At 37.1% G+C, this 26,697-nt stretch overlaps 1 protein-coding gene across 1 annotated transcript in view; it reads left to right on the top strand.

Annotated features, from left to right (window-relative positions):
• The window catches only part of PTPRN2 (protein tyrosine phosphatase receptor type N2), a 622,824-nt gene that overhangs the window by 246,464 nt on the left and 349,663 nt on the right, over window positions 1–26,697 (top strand). Inside the window, exons 10-11 of the mRNA XM_071734753.1 lie at window positions 12,274–12,360; window positions 25,614–25,693. Coding sequence (XP_071590854.1) covers window positions 12,274–12,360; window positions 25,614–25,693 — 167 coding nt within the window. The remainder of the gene's footprint in view (window positions 1–12,273; window positions 12,361–25,613; window positions 25,694–26,697) is intronic.

Here is a 26,697-nt window from a genome sequence, read left to right as displayed (position 1 = left end):
TAAATTGGTCTGGGCTTTAAGCTGCCTTGAAGGAAGAGGGAAGATATGAAGGGAGAGCAAGAATGAAAATTCAGCGGTGCATAAAAAATGTGTATCATCAATTGTCCTCAGTCTCATTTACTAATTACTTGTAGGAAGGAATAATTTGATGTGAAAGAACAATTTTGCAATTTCAAGGCCTTTTAGCATCAGAGGTTCAAGGTTGCTGACAAATGGATCCAGCTTTTCTAGCACTTGGTTTAAAATGCATTAGGGAGAGCTTTGGTGGAGTCCATTTCAGCCTCAGAAAGGATCCTATCACAAGTAAGGCACATGTAATTCTCATTATTGTTTCCATGTTTCTGCCAGCAACAGAGCATCTGTATGAATTTGTTGCTACTAACACAGCTGGAGGTAGTGTGTGTGTTTGAAGTGATGCAAGTACAGGCTGGCACAGTGTCACACTTCCATTATAACTCTAGAGAGTTGATCCTTCTGGGCTTCTCTATCCCTCCCATGTTTCCATGATGCTGTTATTTCCTCTGACCTTTATAGCCTGACCAGTGCCATTGATTTTTACCAAGTGTCATCTGCGTTACAAATTGGTCTGGACTTGAATCTCTGTATTAAGAGGTTTAAATTCACACTTATTGGTGGTGGGAGAAGAGGGAAAAAATTACAGAAAGTGGGAATTTGGTGAGCTGTCAGAAAAGAAGTAAGCTTAAAAAGGTTTTATGGCTAATAAAGCCTTTGAGGAAACAAGCGTAGAGAAATGAAACTGCAGCCCAATGCAATAAAATTGCAGTGCCCTTAAAATGATTATGACAACAGTGCTGCAAAGTCAGGCAGCTCTCAAACAATCTGGAGGGAGCTCTGTGTTTAGATGTTATTTGGCTGCTTTAATGAATCCTGTATAAATGTGAACCATTTACAAAATGAATCATGATTTAACTAAATGTAAAGCACAGACCTTGTTCAAACCAAATGAAATGGATTTAATGCTGAAATACATACCTGTAAGCCTTTAGTGGGGATGTGTGCTTTGAGATGTGTGAAACTACACTGAAAAATGGACAAAAGGCTCAAACTCAGACACACAATGAAGGCTGTTGTAACACCATGGATGAGAAGCATCAGTGCTCAGGACTTTCATTACAGGTTATCGGATGAGTTACTCTCAGGGGCACTTCCAGACAAGAGAAATAAATGCAATATTGGTGTCTAAATGTTTTTTAGGCTTGATAGGCTCAGAAAGAATTTAATGGCAACGTTATAAATTACTTTAATGTTGAAATGTTCCCAACAGTGGTTGCTACTTACCTCCTCTGTGACCTGGAGCAAACCACTCTATATCTCTGTTTGTTCTATATTGTGTGGATAATCTGTGTTTTTCTTGTCATGGGTGAGATTTCCTTTTTTGTTTAGAAAAAGAGAAGGAGGAGTTGAAGAAGGCTGGATTCAGGAGCTTTCTACTGGTGGTTGCCAACATTATGAGAATAGGAGAATATGCTAATATGCTACCTATGGTGTCAGGATCACCCTTCCATGAGGGGGGTGTTGTGGCCAGCATACAACATTTATTCACTCCTCAGGGAAATACAACATCTTTCCTCTGGACTGTGGAGTGCACAGCTCAGATGTTGGTACCTAGCAGCTAAATCAGCCATTTTGTTTAGTAAGTGACCTTTCAGGTCAGAGAAGCTTGGTGTTGGGGTGCTAGAAGGTGCCATGAAGCCAACTCCAGGGAGATAGGAGTCAGTGGGAAGATAAAGGTGAAAATCTCTTGAGGAACCTTGATAAAATTGTGATGGCATCAGCAGCTCTTCCATAGTTGAATTACTCCTGAAATTTGCACACAGAGGTTGACATCTTTCTATTTCATACTTCAGTAACTGAGTTTCCCATTATGTTGCTTGTTAAAATATTTACTAATCTTAGCAGAAAAAATAAATAAATGTCACGGTTTAACACTGGTCTGGCAATTAAACCGAGTGACAGATGCTCTCTATTAATCTCTCTCTCCTCCCTGATAAAGAAAGGAAAGAGAATAAGGGAGAGAGACTTATGGGTTGGAAACTAAAACTACACAACTTTAATGAAACAGTAATGATAAATAGGAAAAATTACCAAATATATACAAATATACAGGAAAATTGATACCACATTCCTTCCCCCCTTTTCCCCCAATAACTCTCATGTCACCACCAAGGCTGCAGGGCAGCCCTGGGAAAGTCCAGGCTGGACTCCTGGAGTTGGCAGCAGTCAGGAACTGGAGGCAGGAACACACAGATATGGGCTGGCACGGATCAGGACCACAGGCAGACGAATGGACGGGAACCTTCCAGGATGCCGGGTGAAGGAAGGGAAGCAGGAAAAGGCAGGAAGGGCAGGCAGCCGGAAGCTGGAAGCAGGAAATCTGGCTTGGCCGTCGTGATGCCTCAAATTTATACTGAGTATGACGTATGTGGGATGCAATACTCTGGTCAATTCTGGCATCTATCTTGTCCATTCCTCCCCAAAGGAGGGATGCAGGTGGGACCTCTTTATTCCTCTTGGAGGGTAAAATGTTCCTCAGAGCTGAGCAGTGTCCTTGGCTCTGCACACCAGTCTCTAGCAGTAACTATAAACATCAAGTGTTACCAGTCCCAGAAGCACACACTGTCTGAGAAGCTTGCTGTTAATCTCAGCAAGTGCAACTACTTACAAGAGACTTAGCTAAAAGCAAAAGTACAAGACAGAAAATCACCTTTATCCTGGCCCAAACCAGGACAATAAATAAAAAGAAAAAAGACAAAGAGAAAAAAATTAAACTGTGTCCTTAAAATGAAACCTTTCCTAGTACTGTTTTCACCTTCTCTGAACTGAAGACATGCTGTGATCACCCACTCTGAGATAAGCTACTATTCACATTTTAAATCTTGCTTATTTTTATCTGAAGGGCACTAAGCCTCAGCCTCCAGGAGGCAGTGCCAGAGCCCCTCTCTTTCCCTTCATGGCAGGACTGTGCCTGGAAGACTCTCAGGAGTGAAGCACCTTCTGATGAGATACGTCAGACTCTCACAGAAGAAAAGCTACATTTGCAGCAAAGCTGCAGGTTGTACCTACCTTTCAAATCAACAGGAGATAAATGGGATGCTCTTCATACTGACTTTAAGAGAGTGAGTCACAGAGCAAGGGCCAGGGTGTCACTGCAGATTAAGAGCTGGTTATGAAACAGGAGACAAAGATTTGTCATGAACTGCTGCATCTCAGTGTGTGTAGAGATTAGTAGTACCCCATGGGCAAATTGTCTCTGTTAGGAAGAACTATGGAGGATTTAGTAAAATTCCAGGTGGATTTAAATACATTTAAAGATGAAATTCAGCTGGAGTAAGTATGACAAAATAAGAGACATTAAGAAAAATAGTCCTTGGAAAGCTAAAAAAAAAAAAAGAGGAAAAGGTATTCTGAAAACTCCTGCTAGTCTGGGTCCTGAGGCTGCAGAAATTCCTGAAAAAAAGGATTTGCTATGTTTAGTTATGTGAATCCTACCCTTGGTATAGTGGCATGTATTTTGAGACTTAAAAATGTAAAAGAAGGCATCCAAATCCTGTAGTATGTGGCCCATTTCCCCGCTGTGTGTTTCTATAACACAGTCTAATAAATATCACTAAAGTCAGAATTCAGCTGGAGATTTTTTAAAAAAAGAGATTTCTATAAGCACTGATCATATAGGCTGGAGAAGAGAAGGCTCCTGGAGGACCTTAGAGAGGTCCTGGAGGACCTTATAGAGTGGCCTTCCAGAACCTGAAGGGGCCCTACAGAATAGCTGGGGAAGGACTTTTTTACAAGGTTGTGTAGTGATAGGACAAAGGGAAATGGCTTTTAACTAGAAGAGTATAGATTTAGGCCAGACATTATCAAGAAATTCTTTAGTGTGAGGGTGGTGAGACACTGAACACGTTGCCCAGGAAGGTTATAGATGCCCCCTCTCTTGTAATGTCAAAGGTCAGGTTGGATGGGCCTTGGAACATCCTGGTCAAGTGGGAGGTGTCAGGAGGGTTGGAACTGAGATGACCTTTTTGGTCCCTTCTGACCCAAACCATTCTATGATTCTATGATATACATATTCCTATTAACTAATTGCTTTTAGACATATATCATAATATTATATATTTTATTTTTTTCTTGCTGCTGGGAATAAGGCAACAGGGACTGATTTCTGATGTCTGTTCTCTGCCTAGGCTGCTTTGGACTCAGACACTGAATCAGCTGGAATCTGGGTTGGGGTTTTTTTTTGTGTCTCATATTGTCATTTATTTGGTCAAGTCTCCCTAGTGCTCCTGGGATAGAATGCTGATGTTTTTTTACTTTTCGACTGGGCTTTGGGCAAGTGCCTGAATAAATGCTGGTGATTTTATAGCAGCCCCCATACCCTTTAAGTTTCTTCTCAGGGTCTTGAAGCCAATGTTGAATATAGTTACTGGACAACTTCTTAAACATCTCACTTTGATTTTTAGCTGTGAGAACACAACAGTACCCAAGGGAAAAAAAAATTTTAAACCATTAATTAGTGATTTTGTCTGTATTACTTTTCCCAGAGTAGACTGTTGTTTAAGTAGTCCTTAGAGAGTTGTATCTCAGAAGACCCCTTCTTCAGAACTTTTCCATAATTATCTTGAACTTTATTTTATTTCTTAGGTCTTGTTTTTAGACTCTTGTATTTACTGCTGGCTTAAGCTAAGGTGGTTTAAAATAACCTCCAATCTTGTCCTGGTGGCTGCTACTGAGAACTGACTGAAAGTCTGGGGATGTCCTGCTGTGGACAGGGTCCCTTCGGCAATTGCTCTTCTCGTTTCTTGATCCCAGCAGCAGGAACTGGAAATTGCTTTCCCCCTCTTTTGTCTTGAGTGCTCCCAGCAGGCAGAGCAGTCATGGCTGTTATGCACCAACCCCTTGCACATAGAGAGACAGAGCTCAAGTGCTGGCATTCTGGCTTTTCTTCTTCTTCTTGCCAAGCAAGGCACTGAGAGTGGAGAGGAGTCCTGTAGGAGAAGTCTGATGTTGGCCCATGAAGGTGGGTAATTAAAACTCCTGTAGCTACTCTGGCACCTGTTAAAAAAGAAACCCCCCCCTCCCTATTTTTAAAAGTAAATAATAAGCAAACAGACAATTCCTAATGTACCTGCATGAGTTAGAAAGCAAGCAGAATATGGGAAAGATCTTACTGAATAAGTCTTGGGAGTTTTAACTCCCACATACTAGGAGAGTGCTCTATGTACCAGCCGAGTGATAGCAGTATCCATCATCATCATCATCATAGCCCAAGCCTTAAAAGCAACAGAGGAAGACAGACAACATGCACAGGGGAACATGACTCAGCTTGCAGCACTTAGAAGACTGCCAGTCTAAACTTCATTTTAAACTGTATTTTATATTATTAAAAATTGAAAGCATTTTTTAAAGTAAATATTGGACTAAACAAAAAAACATCTCCCACCCTAAAGTCCTGCATTGTGGGTTGAGGTTCTACCTTCCTCTGGCTGAGATGTGGATTCAATGTTATTCAAACCAAAACTTTGAATGTTTTCCAGACAAAAAAAATGGACTGGAGATGCCACTACACTTGAGTTTGGATAGCAAGGGAGAGGTTGTGCAGAACAGCACCACTTATTTCCCAAGCAAACGCACTTTCTGATAGTGCCAGGAGAACTGTATTTAACCACTCAGACAACTTTCAGGCAGTAGAGAAATGCTCTATAATTTTAATGCAGTTCTCAACAGTCTTAAAAATGGGCAAAGAGGACTTCATTGCCTGTGTCCTGAAGCAAATTTTAGGTAGATTGAACCCAACCTTACTTAAGATTTCACTGGGGATTAGACTGACAATTAGGTCTAGAGAGTGCAATTTTCAGTGTCAGGCCTATTTCTGTACTGTAGATTATTCTTCATTTTTGCAGAAAATGATTCAATTGAACTAATCTGACAGGGCTGACTGGATGTCCATTATAGTGCTGCATTACAATTGCTAAAGAGAGTATTGGAAGGGCACTGGGTACAGTGTGGTAAAGACAATACACAGTTTGAATGATGTCAAGAAGGGAGCATTTCAGAACTAAATGAGTGGGTTTCCAAGTTCAGTAAGTGGGTTTCTGAGGACACTTGGCAATTGAGAGGAGGAAAAGCAAATGAGAGCAACTGGTTGTGAGACTGACATAACCTCAGCATAACACTGAGCTTCATGTTGCTCTCCCTCTCCTTTGGCCAGGAGCAGGCTTGGTGAACTCTAGCAGTCAATTCATCTGTATAACTTGATCAGATTTTTCACTACCAAAATGGGATTGTTTTGATGGGCATGTTGGAAAATACAGAACATATAGCTTTCATCACTATTTTCTTCTGGTTTTTCTCTTTTTCCCTTTGGCATTTCTTACTGGCTTTTAATAGTTTGAGCTGCGTTTAGCAGCAGAACTGGCCATGTTGCCATTGTTGCTCCCTGCAGATCTCCTATTCCTTCATTTCCATGTCTCCTTCTTGTTCTTTAAGCAGAAGGGGAAGCTTTGAGCCTTGAGTGCATAAATCATTCAGTCCGGGTCATAAATGGGCAATCCATTGCTCAGAGTGGTTGTTCTCACTCATCAGAGTGAGATTGTTTGTCTTGAGAATTTCTTGGAAACCTAGCACTCATTTGTAGCTTGTATTCATTTGGATTACTGCAGCACAAAGCTGAAGTAGTCTTAGATCAGCATTCAATATTCAGTGGTCTGACTGGCCATCTGAGGCACATAAGCTCCACAAGACTTAACCTTTTTCTCCATTTGCCCACAGCAGGCATTTAGCAAGGCTACTAATGGAGAAGTTCTCTTCACCTGGAAGCTCTACATACATTCTAAAACCAGTCAGATTCTCCTGAGCTGAAAATGTTTGGAACAAATTCTTCAGTAGAGAAATGAAGGAAATTTTTATTATAATGAAAAGTTAATTTTCAGGTCATGTAGTCTTTACTACTACGTGTTCTTCTCCATATTTGGTAGGGAGAAATATATATATATATATATATATATCACCTTTATGGGCAGCCAATAATGTTGCTCTTTGTATTATTAGAACCAGAAGAGATGCAAGTCAAATAATACTGGTCATTTATATAAACATGCTAGGCATTTGATGAAGAATGTTGGTATCCTTGTCTTCATTTTATGGGTGGTGAAATTGAAGGTCATGACAACACTCTTCTAGATGAAGACATATTCTGTTCCTCTTTCATAATTCATTCAGCAACAGGTATTCTCTCATTTATATATAAAACCACTGAATACAGCAGGTATGTATAAACACGTTTTTTAAAATGGCCAGCAAATTTGATACATTTTGTAGCATTGTTCTCCTCAGGAGAAAATAATGGTATTGTTCAAAGTTGTGCCAACTTTCTGAACTGTATTTTAGAAACTACCCCTCATAACTGTAGTTGTCTTGTATATTGAGCAAATGAAAATTGAAGTACTTAATAGACAATAGCAGAGGAAGATTATAGTCCAATGTTCTATTATTTACATTACCTCTGTAAGTGGATTGTTTCTTAAAATATTTCTGTTTTCAGCTCCTCACTGCGAGGATTTTGATATTGGAAGGTACAGAATATTATTTTCACCAGACAATCTAATTTTCCTACATTCAATGTCCAGTACACGTTGTGGAAATGTTTTAACAAACAATTATGCAAAGTCAGGCTCCCAAATCCTCTCCTGAGCATTTAAATGGATTACACTAATTTTCAGAAGCTCACATTTCAGCAGCTCACATTGAAGTTAGGAGGTATTTATTCCTGCACACTCATTTTGAATTTCTCTCTAAATAAAATAGCTATTGTTAGGCAAAACTCCAGTCTCATGATTATTTTAGTTCAGACAAGTAGGTGTCCATTGGACTACTCATTTTTCACATGGTTAAAATAGGTAAGGAAGTTTTCATGGTTATGTCATGATGTTCTATCATGACATCAGTCTTGAGCAGGGGAGTGATTTTATCTGAAGGGATAATATAGTAGGACCATACAACACTGGCTATTTTTAGAAGAGGTCACACATGCTCCAGCATGTGTAACTAGTTTAGTGTAAGAGCTATGCCCTGAAAAAAAGCAGCAGTGAAATATTTTGAAGATGACACTCTGCCAGACTTAAAACTTATATATACATATACATAAACCCCAAAGGAAGTATTTATACTTTATTCCCCATTCATTTCCTTATTGTCATTAACCTGTCAAACAAAGTATATACTGCAAATAATAAGACATAGAGATTGGCACCTGATTGAGGCAGAATTCTGCTGCTGGTTCAGTAAGGTCTAAATCTGTCAACTGAAAAATAATACTGGGGCTAGCACTCACAAATAGAGATGGCATTAGAATATAAAGCAATAGAAGAAATGCAGTCAAACATAAATCTTTTATACTTTTGGTCTGTCTTTTCATCTTATAACTTTAGAAAACTGGAGCTGGAAATCTAAAAAGGACCCCAGAATAATTATTGTGAACTGCATGATATATCACATTTTGGTTTAGCTACTTTAATCATATATATATATATCATATATTATTATATATACAATATATTGTCTTTAAGCAGCTTTTTTTCATATCTTAGCAGAGTTAACTTGAAGGAAGATACAAAAAAAGAAAAACCTTCAGCAAGTGAAATGAGAGCAAAGATAGGAAGCTGAAACCAAGTATCTCAGTATCTCAGCTAGCCAGAGCTATGTCATCTGCAAAAAGGTGCTATGTCATCCACGAATCTGTTCTTCCTAAAACCAGATTCTAGACTAAAGGGGACCAGAAACCTCCAAAGAAGTCATAAAATGGTGTGGTAAAATCAAGAAGGACTATTAAAAACACTGCAATAGCCATTCATTTTCTTTGGCAGAAAAAAGGTTAGCCAACCTCAAGAGAACCTACAAAGAGTAAATAGCATCTATGGGTAGGTCTTTGGTTTCTTTTGCTTTTTCTAGCACATATTTGTGTCTTTGAGGCTTATGCAAGTCGTTATTTCTCTTTTAAGTTTTCACCACTACTGATGTAATGAAATTACTTACCATAGGCTACCAAAAAAACATGCATAGGGGCTGGACATGCTGTAGCCCCGAGACTCACTACGTGCCATGATGCGCGGAATGGATTGGATCCTGCAGGAACTGTCACCAAAAGGGGAGGTCCTTTCTCTTCCCCTGCTATAAGGAGCTTAAATTAATATCTTGGCAGTTCTAATAGGGAACCCTATCCCCACCCTCAGCTTTCCTCCAAGTCTTTGGCCTTGATAAAATAGTTCTGTTTTAAGGGTTGATTCTAAAGAGTTTTCTTTCTGCTGTTATGTTTTCTGCTTGGGGTATCTCACTATTTGTTCCTAATCTGAGCAACAGTTTTTGTCTTTCCTTCTTGGCTTTAGTAACACTACCCTTTGAATTAATTTCATAGTAGCTGAATATTCACAATCAATAGATGAATCATATTGATTAAAAACAAATAAACAAAAAAAACCATGAAAAAACCCTCCATAATACAGCAAATTCTTCCCATTTCAAGCAAGCAGAAAACCAAGTATAATACATGAAGGTTTACAAATTGTGACTCTTCCATGAATACTGTGTTCTTTCACTGGAGATGTGTAGGAGGGCCACAAGCAGGAGGATAGGTGATGTTTATAAGTTGTCTTCTGTTACCAGTCTTTGTATAAACCTGAAATCAGATGGGTGATGTGGGTGCACAGTGCTGGTGCAATGTGGGCAGTTTGCTCAGTGCTACACTGGTGGGTGCAGTGTGTCCTCTCTGAGTAAACAAAGTTAAAGGCAGACATTGTACAAACCATGCATCACTGAGCAAAATGCAGCACTAAGCAAAAGCAAAGCAGAAATAATGAGTGGAGAATAATGTTCTGCCATTTTTAGAGAAAGGTTTTTGAGTATTCAAATCTCCTACAATACAGTCGTCACGGAACTGTAATAAATTGTACCAGCATGTATCAGTGTTAAGAAGCTGGAAAAGTTCTACTGGAAAATATCATGATGTAAATGAATCATTCTTAATGTGAATCCTCAAATGTTGTCAATTATATTACTGGTACCAAAATAGATAATAGACAGCATCATGACTTTGAAAAGTGCACAGGTACTGGTTCTGCAGCTTTCCTATGCTGTTATGAATGACAATTTCTTAGCCTATCAAACTGTAGGTGAGTTTGTGCACCTGTGTCATTTAGTTTGGTATTCAATAAGGCTTACTGAGAGTACACCTGGCTGCTCAGGTGTGCAAAAGAGTAGCCTTCCCATACATTTTCTCTCCTTGCAGGACTGTAGCATTGAAATGCTCTGATTGCGTCCCCCATCACTGTTACCACCATGCTGTGTGTAGCAGCATATCTTGTTTTTGAAGTCAGAGAATGCCTTTTCAGGGGAGGAGGAGTAAACAGGGATTAGGAGGTTGAGATTTTGCAAATGAGACTCTTCGTAAAAAATTGACGCCAGTGTACAGCAGCAGACTTTGCTTGCACCACTGCATAGACTTGCTATTACAGTAAAAGCCCACTTGCTGGCACAAATAATTTCCATAAAATTTAAGCCATCATCACTGGGAGAAAAGATTTAATTAACAAATAAGCCCCTGAGTCACTATGACAATTTGCTTTCATAGTGATGAGGATAATCACATTTCTACCCACTGACAGTCCTTGAAATACAGGGGTTTTATGAATAATCTATAGTACATTCTTTTCCTTGCAGAGACAATCAGATTCTTTTGTTACCTTCATACAAGAACATTTCTGTCTTAGACATCTAGAAAAACTCTAAATTTATCTGGTGCCTTGAGGGGCCACCTCTGCTTGTGTGACAAGAGATCTCTTGAGCATTTTTGGGTTAGTAATATGAGGGGAGTCTGAGCAATTCCATCCTAACTGAGATCCACATGAGACAACCCATTATTTAAATAGAGCTGCCCTTAGGGCAGTGCATGCAGAACCCACTGCAATAAATAAATAAATAAATAAATGAACACTGCTCGTTGCAGACAATAAATAAACTTGTGGCAATGATTACTGTGATATAAAATGAGTTCAAAAAATTTCACCGTGAAGCAGAAATAATAACCTAGGTACAGAGCCTGGAAAAATCCTCTTCCTTCTAGTCCATTTGAAAAGATCATGTCTATTGGTACATACCTCTTTTGACACCTACTTCTCCTCTTCTCCTACTGGTTATAAATCCTTGAAAGAGAGAATACAGAACCTTTTTCCCCTGGTTGGTCTCATAAGAGTTGTTTGTGATTTACCATGGCATAAGTCAGATAAGCATCAAGCTTGTAAGGTTTATTTTCACGATCTTTGGGTCTTTAGCAACATTGAGAATAATTCTATAATCAAAATTTAGAAAGAGAATTTTGTATCTGTCGCTCACACTAGGCATTGCTATATTATTTCCTTATCTTTTTACTTTCTGAATAATTTCGTATTTGGTTCCACAGCACTGAACAACTACTAAGCAACCTCTGTACATGAGGGACAGAACGTTTAATGCATCTGTAGAAGTGTAACAACTCTAATAACCTGAATTTTTTTCAAATATAAATATTGCATCTAGATAAGTGCATTTTTAAAAGATAGCAGCCCTTTGTGTTAGGCTGGATTGCAACCTGTTTTGTAAATTAAAAAATGTAAATGTGGCATTGACAAAGGTTAAAAAGATTTAAAGCAGGTTCTGTCAGCAGTGCATACAGGCACCAAGCTAAATCCTGTGTATGTAATCAGTATCCTCTGGACTGTGTGCCTTGCTCCATTGTTTACTCTCAAATCCATAATAATTTTGAATCCTTTCACATGGCGAAGATTCATTTTCAAAGCTAATGAATTTAAAAATATGCTTTTCCCTTGTCCATTTGATACTGAGTCTGCAATTTGACTTTCATTGTTTGTTTTCCTCCCTTTCTCTTCAATCCCTTTCTCTCTTTCTGTCCTTTCACTTTATTACATTTTTTATTGAGGACTGAGATGAACTGGTTGCTGCATCATGGGCCCATTACACTTTCTAACAATTCCATTTACACCTTATTGTTTGTCTTATTGCTGGAAAATTCAGGTGATTCATCATGCCTGAAGAAGCACCTGATCCCAATTCCCTCGATATCACGATCACTGTGTGACAGGAATACAGTTAGTGGTGGCTTTCAGACTCTAAGAGGCCAAGGTGATAACTCTTTTGGGACTTTTAGCCTCTCAAGTATCGATGGGTTCCATTTTCGTAATGCTCTGCTTTCTTGCTTCCTTTCAACAGCCCCCTGAGTGTGGAAAAGGGCTTGGAGTTAATAAAGGAAGTGGCAGATCTCCTGAAACTGCAGATGGGTGCCTTCGATGATGTCAAGTACGTACATGGAATTAGACCCTTTTTATTTCATTGGGTATCTCGTTATTTTTCAATAATTTGTCTTACAAGAAAATGTCTTTAATGCAAAAATTAATGAGAATGTGCAAAAGACAAAAAAAAATACTGTGATCTTCATAACATCACTTACATAGAGGCACAAATTATTTGAAAAATTATAAAGACTGACATTTTCCTGTGCTCCCATAGCAAAAACCAGTCTGTTTAAAGTGCTGTAAAAATATTACCAACCTTATTTAACATTTTCTAGGTAAGGAAAGTCCTGTGAAGTATCATTATACCCAGCATTGCTAAGGGGGATAATGACATCAGAAATGGATAAAAAATCGTGTCCCTTGCTTTGAGTCTGGCACATGGCACACTAGGTTGTGCCTCTTGGTCAGCTAATCACTAAGTCACAGGGAGTTCAGCTATGTTCAGCTACTGTTTTTCTTCATATGATTCATACTGATGAATATTCTGCATGTTAATCTCCTGAACTAGTAGGTTATGATTTGCTGTGCCCTGTAAAAACTTATAAATTGGGTATTTTCTGAAATTGTTTTGATAGGAATATTTACTTCAAAAACCTTAATTCTTCCTTTGTGAAACAGAAACCAAAAATAGGTTGATAGAGAAGGAAGGGAAAAGAAGGGTTACCTGTGGGAGGTTTTTGACAGCTTGCTTGAAAGAAGTCTCATCTTGACACACAGAAAATAACTGATGCCTGGGTAGGATCCAGTTCCTGTCAGAGGAACTGGATGTTTCAGAGGGTTTGGTGCTGCTTGTTTTGGCCCATGAGTGAGGTTGCTGAAGTGCAGCATCTTTCTCAGCCTTATGTGTGTTGCCATCAGCTTTTAATTGTCAGTTCCAGTGAATGCAATTCATCATTTAATACTGTATTTAAAGCCATTGTCTGAAGTTGTTTCATCTTTAGTGGAAGTGTTCATTATTATTTGGAAAAAATTCTACCCCCTCTATTAATGTATATGTACAGAGAAATAGACTACTGATGAGAAAGTCTTTGTAGAGATCTGACGAAAAAAACAGGCATATTGTTTAGAATTAAAATCTTCCCATATTTTATTTGCTAGAATTATTCTTTGTATTGCTGAAACAATTGTTTCACCACCTATTTGTTAGCATAAAACCTCTTGGTTATTTTTTAACACCGATAAATCACAGCAGCATTGCAATTAGCAGGTTGTAGATTCATTCTTTAATGAAAAATATCCCTCCAGTGAAACAGCTAGCAATGAACAACCTTTTTTTTTTTATTATTTTTTTATTTTCCTGGTGTGTGGCAGTAGGGAAACTGACCGTTTCATTTCCATTAATATGCAGTTACATTGCTGTACTGAAAGTACTTGTATGGTCATTATTTTAAAAAACATGTTTTGAATGATAGTAACTCCAAATCCAATAGACAAGGATTCTGTCTATCAACAGAAACACAGTCTGCCTTTTTAAAATATCTATAAATTTGTGTAATATTATTCCAAAAATAAATTTCATTAAAAAGTCATCCACAATAAATTTTCTTTACTCAAGAAAATGAGATGCTTTGACTCATGTTAAACCCACAAGATGCTGAAAAAATGGGGAGCTGACCAGTAGATGTAGCCAGTAGTAGAGTCTTTAGAAAAAGGCCTCACTGAGCAAAGAATTAACAGTTTGGATTTGTTCTTTTCTCATCACTACACAGCTGTTCTTGGAAAACTGTATGAATTCAAAGGCACTAGTTAGCTTCTGAGTGGCATCATGGGGAGAGGTTTCAGCAAAGACTTAATGTCATGGTTATTCCTAATCCACCGTTGATACATCAAAGTGTGAGAATGAGGCATTTCAGGAAATATGCTTTTTACTTGGCCTAAGGCATCATAGCTGATTTAAATTATTTTATTTTACTGGAAACTAAAAGTACTCTTATTTCTTAGGTATTCAGATTTTTTAAAAAACTTTTTTAAAGTCTACTTTGAACTCTGACCTAAGTATTAGCTTGCTGTAAATTTCTCTGTTTTCCCACCAAGTTTTCTGAATGTGAAGTAACAATGTAAGCCTTAATTTAAAGATTTCAGGGTGAAGGGAGGTTAGTGAGAATCACAGGGTTAATTTGAGAAAATGGACAATGTATTTAGTAGGGATAGTGTAAGGAGAACCAAGGAGGGAGGGTGAGTGGTGAGTTCTGAAGTTCTTCAAATTTCCAATTCAGAGTTTCTTGTCTTTTTTTCTGAAAGAAAGAAAGAAAAAAAAAAAAAAAAGATTAAAATTCAAAGGGACTGGTTCACAAATACATTACTACCCATAGTCAATTTTATCTGCAAATATTTTCCATGCTTCCCTATATTTTGAGTGCTTTGGAGTCTGGTAAGTGAGCAGTTGCTTTTGCCATGGATTTCTACTGATTCCTGTGTTAGTTCTTGATTAGTGGATGCATGGTAGTAATCAGCCTGTCTTATCTTCTCTCCTTCACAATCCTGCCAACTTTAACTGATGGCCTGCAATTCACAGTATAGCCTCAGGCTTGGCTCCCACAGCACTCAGTCCACTTCTACAGTTGGTTTGCTGTCAAGTTTTCATTGACATAAACTTTGCTCACCCTGTGAAGCAGATGAGTGGGGAGAGATTTGGGGAATTCATAATTAGAAATATTCCTACATTGAAGAAAAGACCCAACATGTTAGCTGTCACTTTTGGATACAGCCTGAATCTTTATGGAAGTAATAGTTATGCTTAATATGTTTTGTTAATGGTTATGTAACTGTCAAATAAATTCCATTATTTCTTATTACATCATTAGAGACCATTAAAAGGATATTAGCATGCTGATGTAATTATGCAAGCAGACGTAAAATGACTACAGTTATGATTTTATAATCTAATTATGGGTGTCCAATGCCTCTGGTGATTGATTGTTGGAAGGGTATCATGGATTGAAGTCAGATGGGCAGTAGTGTTAGAAGGGATTATGTTTATTAAAATAAAAATAAAAAATTACCACTGCAACACTGACCTTCTTCATTATATTATAATTACTGTTCTTTACACATTCTAGAGTAAACTTACGAAATGAGAAATTATCAAAAAGCATCCAAATATAGGAAAACTACTAAAATCTGCAACATCTACTGTTAGGGTGGTGGAAAGGGCACTCAGAATCTATAGCTGAAGACATCAAAGTAGAACATAAATGGCTATTTAATTTCTGATTAAAATTAGAATTATTTCTAAGTTTTTATTTAATGTTCTCATACTTAGGATATGTATTGAGGAAAGTTCCTAAGTGGGCTTTCAGCTCTAAGCTTAGCTTCATTTTTAGAATGAAAATAGACTATGTTGATTTCTTAGTGTTCAGACTGCATATCCTATCATTCTCAGCCTCCAGTTAAGAGTGAAATTTTCAGCTGAATATTACATTCTCTGATGGGTGCTGCACTAGCACTGATTTTTTTCTTTTCTTTCTTATTTCTCTCTTCAGCCTTATATGATTTTTGCTATTGCTGTTGAAGATCTCTCTCTCTAGGTGTCTTTTTTTTCCTCATTTTTTCTACTGCTTTGGCTTCTCTGCCCATTTGTCTTTATAGAAATCTTTGTCATTTTTGCCTTCTAACATACCTAAATGCAGTACTCAAACTCTCCTTTTAAGAAATTTGATTACTTGACCAACAACCATGCCCATTTCCATATCTAATTTTTCAAAGGAAAACCTGTAGCAGAATACTCTGTATTCATTTCAGAAAATGTCATTAATCTCTATCTGCTGCTTTTTGTTTTATAACCATAATCACATATAAAATAGTATATGTGCATAGATATATTTTTGGGAATGAACAGGATATTTATGCTAAATTTTAAATTCTGATATAAATAAATATTTCAAGTTGAAAATTATTGAATATAATGTCCTGGATTACAAAGCTATAAAACTTAACCATTATTCCCTTAGCATGTAAAGTTGGTTATATCTATATTGAACATCAAAAACTATATTAAATGTTCAAATCAATGATCTTTCAGAGTCTAATTCAGTATTTTGATAAAGACTATTTATGATATAGTCTTGAAATATTTGCTCATATCTGTGTATTTTTCAACATCCCCCTGTTTTATTCCATATGTGGGAAACAAAATTCTCAGTCAATGGGCAGGTCTTCAATTTTTCATTTTAGTCTCCATGTTCAATGTGTGAGACTTAAATAAAAAAAAAAAAAAGCTTTAAAAAAGCTTAAAAAAGAAAACTTAATAAAGCTTAAGGCTTTATTTATTGCACATTATTCAAATCCTGCTTTGAGGTCAGATATCGGATTTCCTCTTGATTTGGGTTGGCTTGTTTTTTGGTGGTTTTGTTTTGGTTTTTTGTTTGGTTTGGTTTGGGTTTTTTTCATTAGGTGTGCTGTTGGTTTTTTTTTTTCCTACAGTGCTCTTCACTGCACTGTCAAAATGCTTGACAAACATGAACTGATACACTTAAGTCACATGAGCTATGAGATATTACTAGGACCACACACACCTAGAGATCAACATCAAAGTGTTCACTACTATGAGGTGTCTGGTCTGATGTCTCAGTACAGCCTTTTCAAGCTCTTCTGTAAAGAACAGCACATACTGAGACAGAGATCACATTAGCTTCAATTGCCATTCCAAATGCTTAGCAGTCCCAGAAATCAGCTCTCAGTTTAAACAAAGCTACCTGTTTCTGTAAAATAAAAATGCCTGAAATGATTTGGCTTCAAGTGAATGGAGTCTGAATCTGAAGCAGAACTGGATGGCTTTAGCAAAATTTAAAGTAATGGTTGGACATTACAATGGTTGGACACTACATCTTTCTAGTTCCATACCATATTTGCTTCCTGAAGTCTGATAAAATGAAGTTGAGACCCCTAAAAATGTTACTCTTCTTTACCACTTGACCACCTTTCATCCTTGGATGCCAGGGATCCTGTTAAAAAACACTTTGAAAAGAAAGATTGTGTATCTGTAATCTAGTAAGTGAGTAAGTCAAGATTGATTTTTCCTATTATATTGTAGTATGTACTCAGTGTCAACTATGGTTTTTTGCATATTTTATGTAAACAGTGATCTAACAAAAGCTTGAATTTGGAAGGCTCGTTGTGAGAACAGCTATGGGCACATTCTTGCCATAGTTCAGATCTCAATTTTCAAGTAGTGGGGTTGGAGATACTTGCCACCTCCTTTTCAATGGAAACTTCTCACGCAACCAAATAATACCTATAATTATCCTTGTTCTTAGGAAGGGCTGAAATGGTTGGGCTGGAATAAATACAATTTGAAAAGCCAGCCAACCATCCCAGTGAAAAGAACTTGAACTGAGGAGAAAATCTGAAAATCGAACCAAGTAGTGGTAGTTTGGAGAAGCTTTACATGCATTCAAATCAGAAGTGCTGGGGTGATGAGAGGAGCTCCCAGCCTCACCTATTATGAAGATGTGCATTGGCTATAGGGTCCTTATCATGCTGTATAGGCTTTGTTCACTGTTTGTCAGGTTATTTTTCTAACACCTGAAAAACTCAATCAGCCGATTAATCACATTCAGTCATCCAGAACCTAAACACTGAACCTGTGCTTGGTACTTTCACTTCATCATGCTGATGGATTATGACATATGGTATATGTATGCTCTAAGTGTGAACATCTCAGAAAAGTATTGGTACCTTGAGAGGCAGGATAGTGAAATGGAGGCTTATTTTAGAACTGAGTGAAAGTGGGACAGGTAGCTCATCGTCTTCTTAGGTTTGTAACTGCAAACTTTTCTCTACTGAATGGATTCTCCATGATGCTTTTCTCCTTGATTCAGTGTGATAAATCTTTTTCTGTGTTTTGTGTTGAACACCTGTGGATTAATATTCTTGCGAAGTTTTTTCTGAACTGGCAGATCCTGGAGTCTGACATTTATGCCATTTAGATTTACTGAGAGCAGTGATCTAATATCATGCTTATGCAAAAAGTCATAGTTCATCCTTAAGATGCTCTAGTATAAACCAGCAATAGATTGAACTCTTTTTCCCATTCTATTTGCTCTCCAGAAATTAAGCAACATTTTAATTTCAATTTGAACTGTGCTGTGCGTGGTCTCAATAAAAAGATATATCTCAAAAAAAGTTGAGCAATATTTGTCATATGTTCTTTGGTTTTGAAGGCAAACCAACAGTCTAAGGCTATTTCTTTGGCATAACATATTATAAAAAGCATAACTCAGAAATGATGGAACCACTTTAATCAAACTTGAATTCTTCCACAGATTTAATGAGTCTGGAAAACAGATTATCTGAAAAATGTACTGCTGTAACTCATTGCATGCAGGCTTTCATAAGAAATTACACTGTGTTTTCTAATACAATTTTTTTTTAATTTGACAACTAATTTATGATATAAAGATACATCATTTTTTAATGGAATGAGCATAAAGAAACAATAAGAAGGTGGAAATTTTAACTGTGCATTCCTTTACTTAAAAATGAGTGATTTCTCAACCTTAGTATTACATTAGTCTTACGGCTTTATCCCTGGAGGTACAGTGTATTTTGTGTACTTTTCTTTAATAAATGTGCATCTAACCAAGATAATTTTGCCCTATTTACTGTAACTTTCCTGCTAGAAAAATATAAAAATATATTAAAATAACAAGGAGGATTTTTGCCTACAGCATTTTCTGAGTTCAAGGTGACAAAACAGAAAGACCATAAAAATCTAGAGATACTAAATAAAAAGGTATGAACTTTGGCTCTCTATTACATGTAATCTCATTAAATCAGAGGATTTACACCTTTATAATCAAAAGCGGAATGAAATCTAGTGCTACATTTCCATGTACTCACAGGTCTCTACTCAAGAGGTTGTAATAGATAAGGAAGATTATGAAGTTTACCTGTCTATTTTTAACTTCATATTTCCCTCCTATTTATCTCTCTGTGTGACAAAGAATGCCCTCATATTCCTTCTTTAATAAAATTAAAGTTCATAACATTATAGGGTAGGCAAGATATACTCCTATGTTTCAAGCAATTACCTGAATATGTGCCATGACATTTAGTTAATACAGCTTTCACATAATAACAGGTAATCATTTCCATTCTGCAGCTGGGTAGATTGAAGCTCAAGACAGTTTGCTTGATTTTTCCCTAACCTGGGAACAGTGACAGACTGAAAGTCAGAATACTCCAGGAATAACACAGGTATAGAGAGGGAAGGAGACCTGAAGTCAGTAAACTGCTTACTGGCCAAACATTGAGATTGCTGGTTTTGTAGCAGGCAAACTACTAAAAAATATTAAAAAAAAAAAAAAAAAAAATATATATATATATATATATATATAAATAGAATACAATTATACTTTTATAATGACATAACTTTTTTATCCCTTAAGGTTAATCTTTGGGGGGTGAAAGAAAAATCACTGTATATTTAAGCAGCGTTTCGAAACCATTTTCCCACACTCAGAGTTCAATCACTCTTTTGCTGTAAAAAATTATAGCACTTATATGGTTTGTTCTTTTAAATACTGTAATTAAGAACCTTATTTGCATGGTAGGCAAAGCTGGCAACTTTCATGTACTCAGCATGGTGAAAATGTCAAGTTTCATGGCTTGTGACAGATTAATAGAAAAATTATTTTAAAGATCTACAAATTATTCATAGACATTGGGTAGTCATCAGAAGTTGCATTTTGTGAAGAATAAAAATAGGATAAACTGAGTGTAGCATCAATCTCTAAATTGAGTGTTGCCCATTTTAAAAATCATTTAAATTGCCGGCTTAGAAAAATAATCTTCACCTGTGATGAAGTGAGTTGTAAAATCTTGAAAATACTCTTTCATCTTTTGCATTGTAAGTTAGTTTCAGTGTTCTTAGTGCAATTCGATGCATATAGATTAAATTATTAGTAGAAAATTAATTATTGTCAAAGAAAAGAATTAGAAGTGCATCATTTCATATTGGTTGGTATCAGTGACCCACCAAACAGGGACTGCTGCTGTTAGAAAACACACCTTTCTGGACCAGTCATCCCTTTTCTGTGACTTCACTCTCAGAATTATTTTAATGACAGTAGTGTCTGTCAGGATACCTTTCATTATTTGGATGGCCCTCTTCTGTCCCCCTGAAATGATGCTCCATGAAGTCCTACCACAGCACTGATTATTCCCATCACTGATCAGTTGAAGAGGACAGTACAAGCTGTCCAAATTATTACCTGGTTTATGAAGGCTGTAGATATAAATTGCAGAGGTAAATCTGATCTGCATCCATCACATCCTGACTTAATTTCCATGTAGTTACATTTGCAAGATGTGACTGCTCTGAAACTGCCCCGGTCTATCTGGTCTTTGTAGTCTGTCTGCTACACCTCACCCAGCTGCACAGTGGGTGCTACATGCACTTACCTACCTGTATGCACCTCAGCATGCTAATGAAATGCAATTGGTGATAAAAAATAACCCTAAGCAGTGAACACTGCAATTAATGTCTTTCCTTTAGCAGGGATGTCACTTTTTCACCTTTAGTACTTGGTCACTGTTAGATGTAAGTGTGATGTTAGTACAACAAATCTTTCTCTCTCCCTATTAGCTCTATTTTAAGTACAGGAGCATTTTTCTGTGGACAACGTTGCAAACAAACAGTTAATGTGTAGTCTATATGAAGGTTATAAATAGGAATATATGTGTATATATATATATATATTTAGTGGTACTGCAGCATGTTGTGGAACACTGTGTCATTGTGTAGGTTAAGGAGCGTGTTAAGAGTTCCCAGAGAATGGCTCAAGAAGCTCTGCTTGCCAAAACAGAAAAAGTTTTTTTTAATTGATCACTTTCTTTAAGTACATAAATGTCAATAGAAATGTGAGAATACATCCAGCAGTACATTGACATTTTTTCCATTCAGGCATAAAATGAAGCAAATCTTTGAAGAGTAAAGATATTAAAGAGTGAAAGATGTGTTCCACTTTAGAATTAAGTCTTGGTGATGATCAATATTCTTTGCTCAACAGTTCATAGATCCTGTTTTGTAGCAGGTCAGCACAATACATCCTTCACAGATTTCCAGGATCTTTGAAGTTTAGTCAGGTACCTGCTTATGTAATATAAATATACTCTGACCCAATGCTTCATAAGACCACATTTTTCTGTTAAAAAAAACCAGTTGGTGAAGCCTGAATCTAGTTGTCAGTGTATTTACAGCTGGTCTGATTAACAGGAGAAAAAAGTGGACGAGAGACATGGACAAGACATGAAAGACATGGATGTGCTGTAGCATGTCCAGAGACAGGGCACGAGGATGATCATGGAGCACATCCCCTGTGAACACAGACTGAGAGAGTTGGGGTTCTTCAGTCTGGAGAGGAGAAAGCTCAGAGGAGAGGGGGAATGGATACAAACTAGAGGAGGGTAGATATAGATTGGAAGTTAGGAAGAAGTTCTTCACCATGAGGGTGGTGAAATACTGGCACAGGTTACCCAGAGAGGTGGTAGAAGCCCCATCCCTGGAAGTTTTTAAGGCCAGGCTCTGAGCAACCAGATCTGGTGGGAGATGTCCCTGCCCATGGCAGGGGGGTTGGAACTAGAAAATCTTAAAGGTCCCTTCCAACCCTGAAAATTCTATGATTCTATGAAAATAGTTGGTGTACGCTTCTTAATCCAATTATATGACACTGACCAGATGCAATTTTCTGCCTTTGCTTTGTAAATTGTCGTATAAACTGACTGTATTACAAAAATGCCTCCATTAATCATGTGCTTTTTTGCCATTATTTGATTTGACATAAATATGTTTTATATATAACACAGTAGTGTAGGCATTAAATTTTTACAAAATAGTTAAGGTGAAAAGAAGGCTTCAGTGCAATATAAACAATGGACCTAAGCTTCAAATTCCTAAACACAGTAGACACAGAAATGTGTACACATTGCGAGTCATTAGTTCAAGCCCACCAAACATTTCCTGAGACAATTACCTTCACTGCTGTAAAATTTACTTTGTGCAATCCTCTGGAGCGTTACTAATTGCTTTTCTTAACCTCCAGAGATTAAAGGATTTTGAAATGAACATATAGACAAGCAGGGACTCTAATTTCAAATCTAAGCTTTATTAAGGCAAGCTCTGTTTTACAAAGAAGGGTCATTAATAGAATGTTTAATGTTGGAAATATCCAATCCTAATCTCCTCATCTTCCTTCAGTCTGGAGAAATTGAACTCTGCCTGTATGTTTTTTAAAAATGCAGTGCAGCCTCAACTCAGTTCCATCTGGCATCAGCTCTGTCTCATCTCCAAGAATACATATAACCATGTTGGCACTTGTTTCTCAAATCCTTTTCCACTAGGGGGTATGATAGACTGTGACTGTATTTCACAGTAAACCTTCTGAGTGATATTGTAATACTGAAATACACACACATGAGGGAGAAGAACAGGCATGCAAAGCATGGTAATTTATGGAGATTTAAATCCTGTCATTCATAAAGATAATTATGACCTACGGCTTGAAAGTGATATGGACCTTACCATATTGATCATGCTCCAGCTCTGTTTATTCAGATCATTCTTTTGTTGTCGGGCAAAATACAATAAGAATGTTGTTAGTCAGTAAAACAATTAATGAAAGGAAATATTCTATTTTACACAAATAATATTGGATGGTTCTGTGCATGTTGCACACCCTTCCACCTTCAGATGGGAAATATAAACCCAAGGGGAGGGGATATTATTAAATCAGCAATCAACCTTCAAGTCATTTTCATATAAACACTGTAATTATTTCATCTCTAGTAAACAGAATATAAGACAACAGCACATAAGGCTGACAATTTGCAATATGCTTTGAATGTCTTTGTTAAAAAAAAAAAACAACAAAACTATTATGGCTGAAGGCAAAATTATTGAAATTAAAAAAAAAAAATTGTGACAGCCAACAGGGGGTAATTAGTAAATTTCAAGTAATAAATTTAGCAGGTCATGGCAACAGACATTGCATTTTGTGTGGAGAGAAGTCCCTGTTTGTTAGCCTTGAAGCCAGACCTGCTTACCTTTATTCAAAAATACATCAGAAAAAAGTATTAGAAAAAAATAATGTGATCATAATGCTGCAGTCCAGGCGTCTTCTAAAACTCACAATTTTCTCTTATTTAGATGGGTATAAGTTCATTTATGTCAGATTTGCATAGGTGTAATAGTAGTAGCATACAGCTGGGGGGGGACAACATGGACAAAAGATCTGAAGCCCAATATTATCTTTCCAGATTAGACGTGCTCCAACCTAAAACTTTTAACCTCTGTTACAGCAGATGTGTGTCTTAGGTGTAGGTTGTGTTTCAGGCTGGGCATCGTGGTTTGCATTGCTGATGGTTTTTTCCTCCCCAGCAGGCTGGGTGCTGGTTGGGGGAGCTGCCAGGCAGGAGGGATGCCTCTGCTCATGGCCAGCACCCTCCCAGCTGTGGGAATGGATTGTTTGCAATTCATCAGGTCATAAACAATTGTGTGCACTTCAGTGAGCCTCCGTATTTAGAGTGATGTAAAGACAATTGCCATTAATATTACCCAGACTTCAGGGGGCCTGACAGCCGCCTGGAAAGCAGTCTCATCTATCTAATTTAAAGTTTCTGGTTAGAAGTATCAGGGGTGCATTTTATACATCTTAAAACCTTTTCTCAGGCTGGTTGCCCTCTTGTTAAAAAGTCTTTTAAAAGATATTTTGCAGTCAAATAATTACTGGCTTTGTTTAAATGTTCTGGTCCAACACATAATGAACAGCGAGGAATTCCCCAAAGGGCATCTATTGTTATTGAAATGTTTATTTATTGAGTGCTTTTGCCAGAAGCCCCCCATGAGAAAAATCTCATTTTATGGGCTCCTGAAGCAGTCGGTTCCCAAAACATCGAGCAGAAATACAATTTTGACCAAGTAATCTCAAGGTCTTTTGTTTAATTTTAAATAAGCAGAACACCAGCGTGCAATAATTTATGACAAGAGCTGCTTTATTTTCTGTATTTTGTAAATATTCTTAGGGAAGCTGATTTTTTGTGGTGCTCAGGTGATTCCTTACATTCAAGCATTCAATTGCTACAGTAGAGAAAAACAAAATCCCTCATAGCAATATGAGTAGGTAGTTTAAATGATTCTGAATGCTTTTAACCCACCATCATCCCACTTGCACAATGATTTTTTTCCCCACCCTGTTTTTTCCTCTTTATTTCCCTACATTTTCTCACCCGCAGCAAAGAGAAATGACAGCTCTCATGGCAATGAGTTCACAGGCATGACTAGGGTCCTCTCATGTTCCTGGATTATCCAGATGGAGTCGCTGGACTGGAAATTTTCTTAAAAATTACATTCACTATATTTGTGTTTGTATTTTGCTTTGGTTTGTCAAATATATCTACTTTAGTATAGTTATAAGGTTATCAGAACTGGGATGTCTTTATTCCTTTCATTTGAAGTGCAATATTGGATATTATTGGGATGGGTAGACAATGAATGCAACATTACATATACCACTTTATTTTTCTTTAAAAATGCACCAGGATGATTTTTTGTGAAGCCCTGAATACTTTACTCTGCAGAGCTTCATCAGGCTAATCAGTACTTTCCGCTGTAAATGCCTCATTGATTTTAATGCCACGAAGGACCATCAGGCTACACCTAAAAGGTCATCACAGAGTCATTAATTTTCCTTCATATGTTATTTGAAGAGGGGATTACCTTTATTGTTAAAAGTTAAATACTTTCTGGTCAAAACCAGCCTCTGGATCAGATATGCCCAAAATCTTCTTCCTTTCCATCCCATGTTGCTGCAGAATATGATCAAGATAAATATACTGAGTTTCTATATGGTCCCTCTGACTTACAGTCATGAGCACATTATATACCTATTAATATTAGGCATATAAAATTTGGAATTATATGTAATCTTCTTTGGATGCTGATTTCCAGTGATGGTTTATGCTGCACTTGGGAGAAAAACAGTATTGTTGCCTCTGGTTTGCCATTTTTGTAATAGGAATAGTGTTTACAAGAGTGCTCTGAAGTTTAGTTAATGTCATTGACATTCTTTCAGATAGGCATAAGATACACACAGGAAACCACAAGAGGTATAAAAATGTATGCAAACGTAGCTAATGGAGCAAAAGGAAGAGGGCTTAATGGTGTCTTAATAGTTTTCTCCTTAAAAACCTCTTTTGATAAACGATATTATGCTGTGTCTCTTGGTTCTGAATCTTACATTTTTTAATAATCTCTTCCAGCGTGCTAGGACCATCTGTGACCTTTAGAGTGCACTCAAACCTCCAAAACATTTCAACTGCAGATGTTGCCAAAGCAGCAGGTAAGAGTCCTTGTCCTCTATTCACAAATCATGACCTCACAAGTGTCCATTTAGCGGGCAGCTGCACTACAGATAGCACAGAGAGATCCCATTCCCCCAAGAAGATTGACATTTGAAGAGGGACACAGTCAAGAGGTGAGTGGCACATATAGGAAACTGAAGTGTAACGTTTTAGAATCAATTAAAAATGCCTCAGTCTTCCTTGTTTGTCGAGGAAATGGGTTAAATAGAGACGTGTAGTCAAGGCCTAGAATAAAGAAAAGCTTTTCGGTGTTGTCATGAACTCCTAAAACCATGCTGATTTATTGGTAAATGAGGATGCAATGCTTTCACTTTTCCAACACTTTTTTTCAGGAAAAAAAAATGTTATTACATGTTAGCCCTAATTTCTGGATCAAAAGATGATAGAAATATATCTTTGTTGGTGTGCTGTTTAGAGAGTTTAAATGGCAAGTTCATCTTGGGAATCAACATTTCATTTCTGGTGCTAAGCTGCTTCTGAATAAGTAGCAATGTTCCAAGGACTCTTGTCAACTTGGCTACTAACTGTAGGACTGAGTTTTTGACTGCAAGAAGTAATTTCTGTAAAGTAACTGAGTTGGCAACTGATTTACTTCCAAACTTCCCAGTTGATATGTTTTAAAAATTATGAATGAACAAGTTACAATTTTGCTTTAAAGTTCATTTAGGTAAATACTGAGAGCCCAAACCTGTCCTTTAACAACTTCTTCTGCTTCACCATGTATGAATTTAGCTGCAGGAGGAACTGGAGTAATTTTCACTCCAGAACTCTCTTTGCTGGACTCTTTGGATGATTGATTTCAAAGTGTCTGTAAAAGATTACAATAAGCAGTCAAATTAGCATTTAGCAGTCACCAATATTGTACCCACTCTGAGTTTTAAAGAACTTAATAAAAAAAAAGTTAACTACTATCAGTGGTATGAAATCTCTCAAAGTAATTATTTAATTGTAGGACATTTGAACGTGTATGATTTACATTGGA

Source organism: Heliangelus exortis, chromosome 2 (assembly GCF_036169615.1).
Source record: "Heliangelus exortis chromosome 2, bHelExo1.hap1, whole genome shotgun sequence".
Lineage (NCBI taxonomy): Eukaryota > Metazoa > Chordata > Aves > Apodiformes > Trochilidae > Heliangelus > Heliangelus exortis.
Note: the sequence above shows the minus strand (reverse complement) of the source record. Positions and strands in the feature narration are given on the sequence as shown.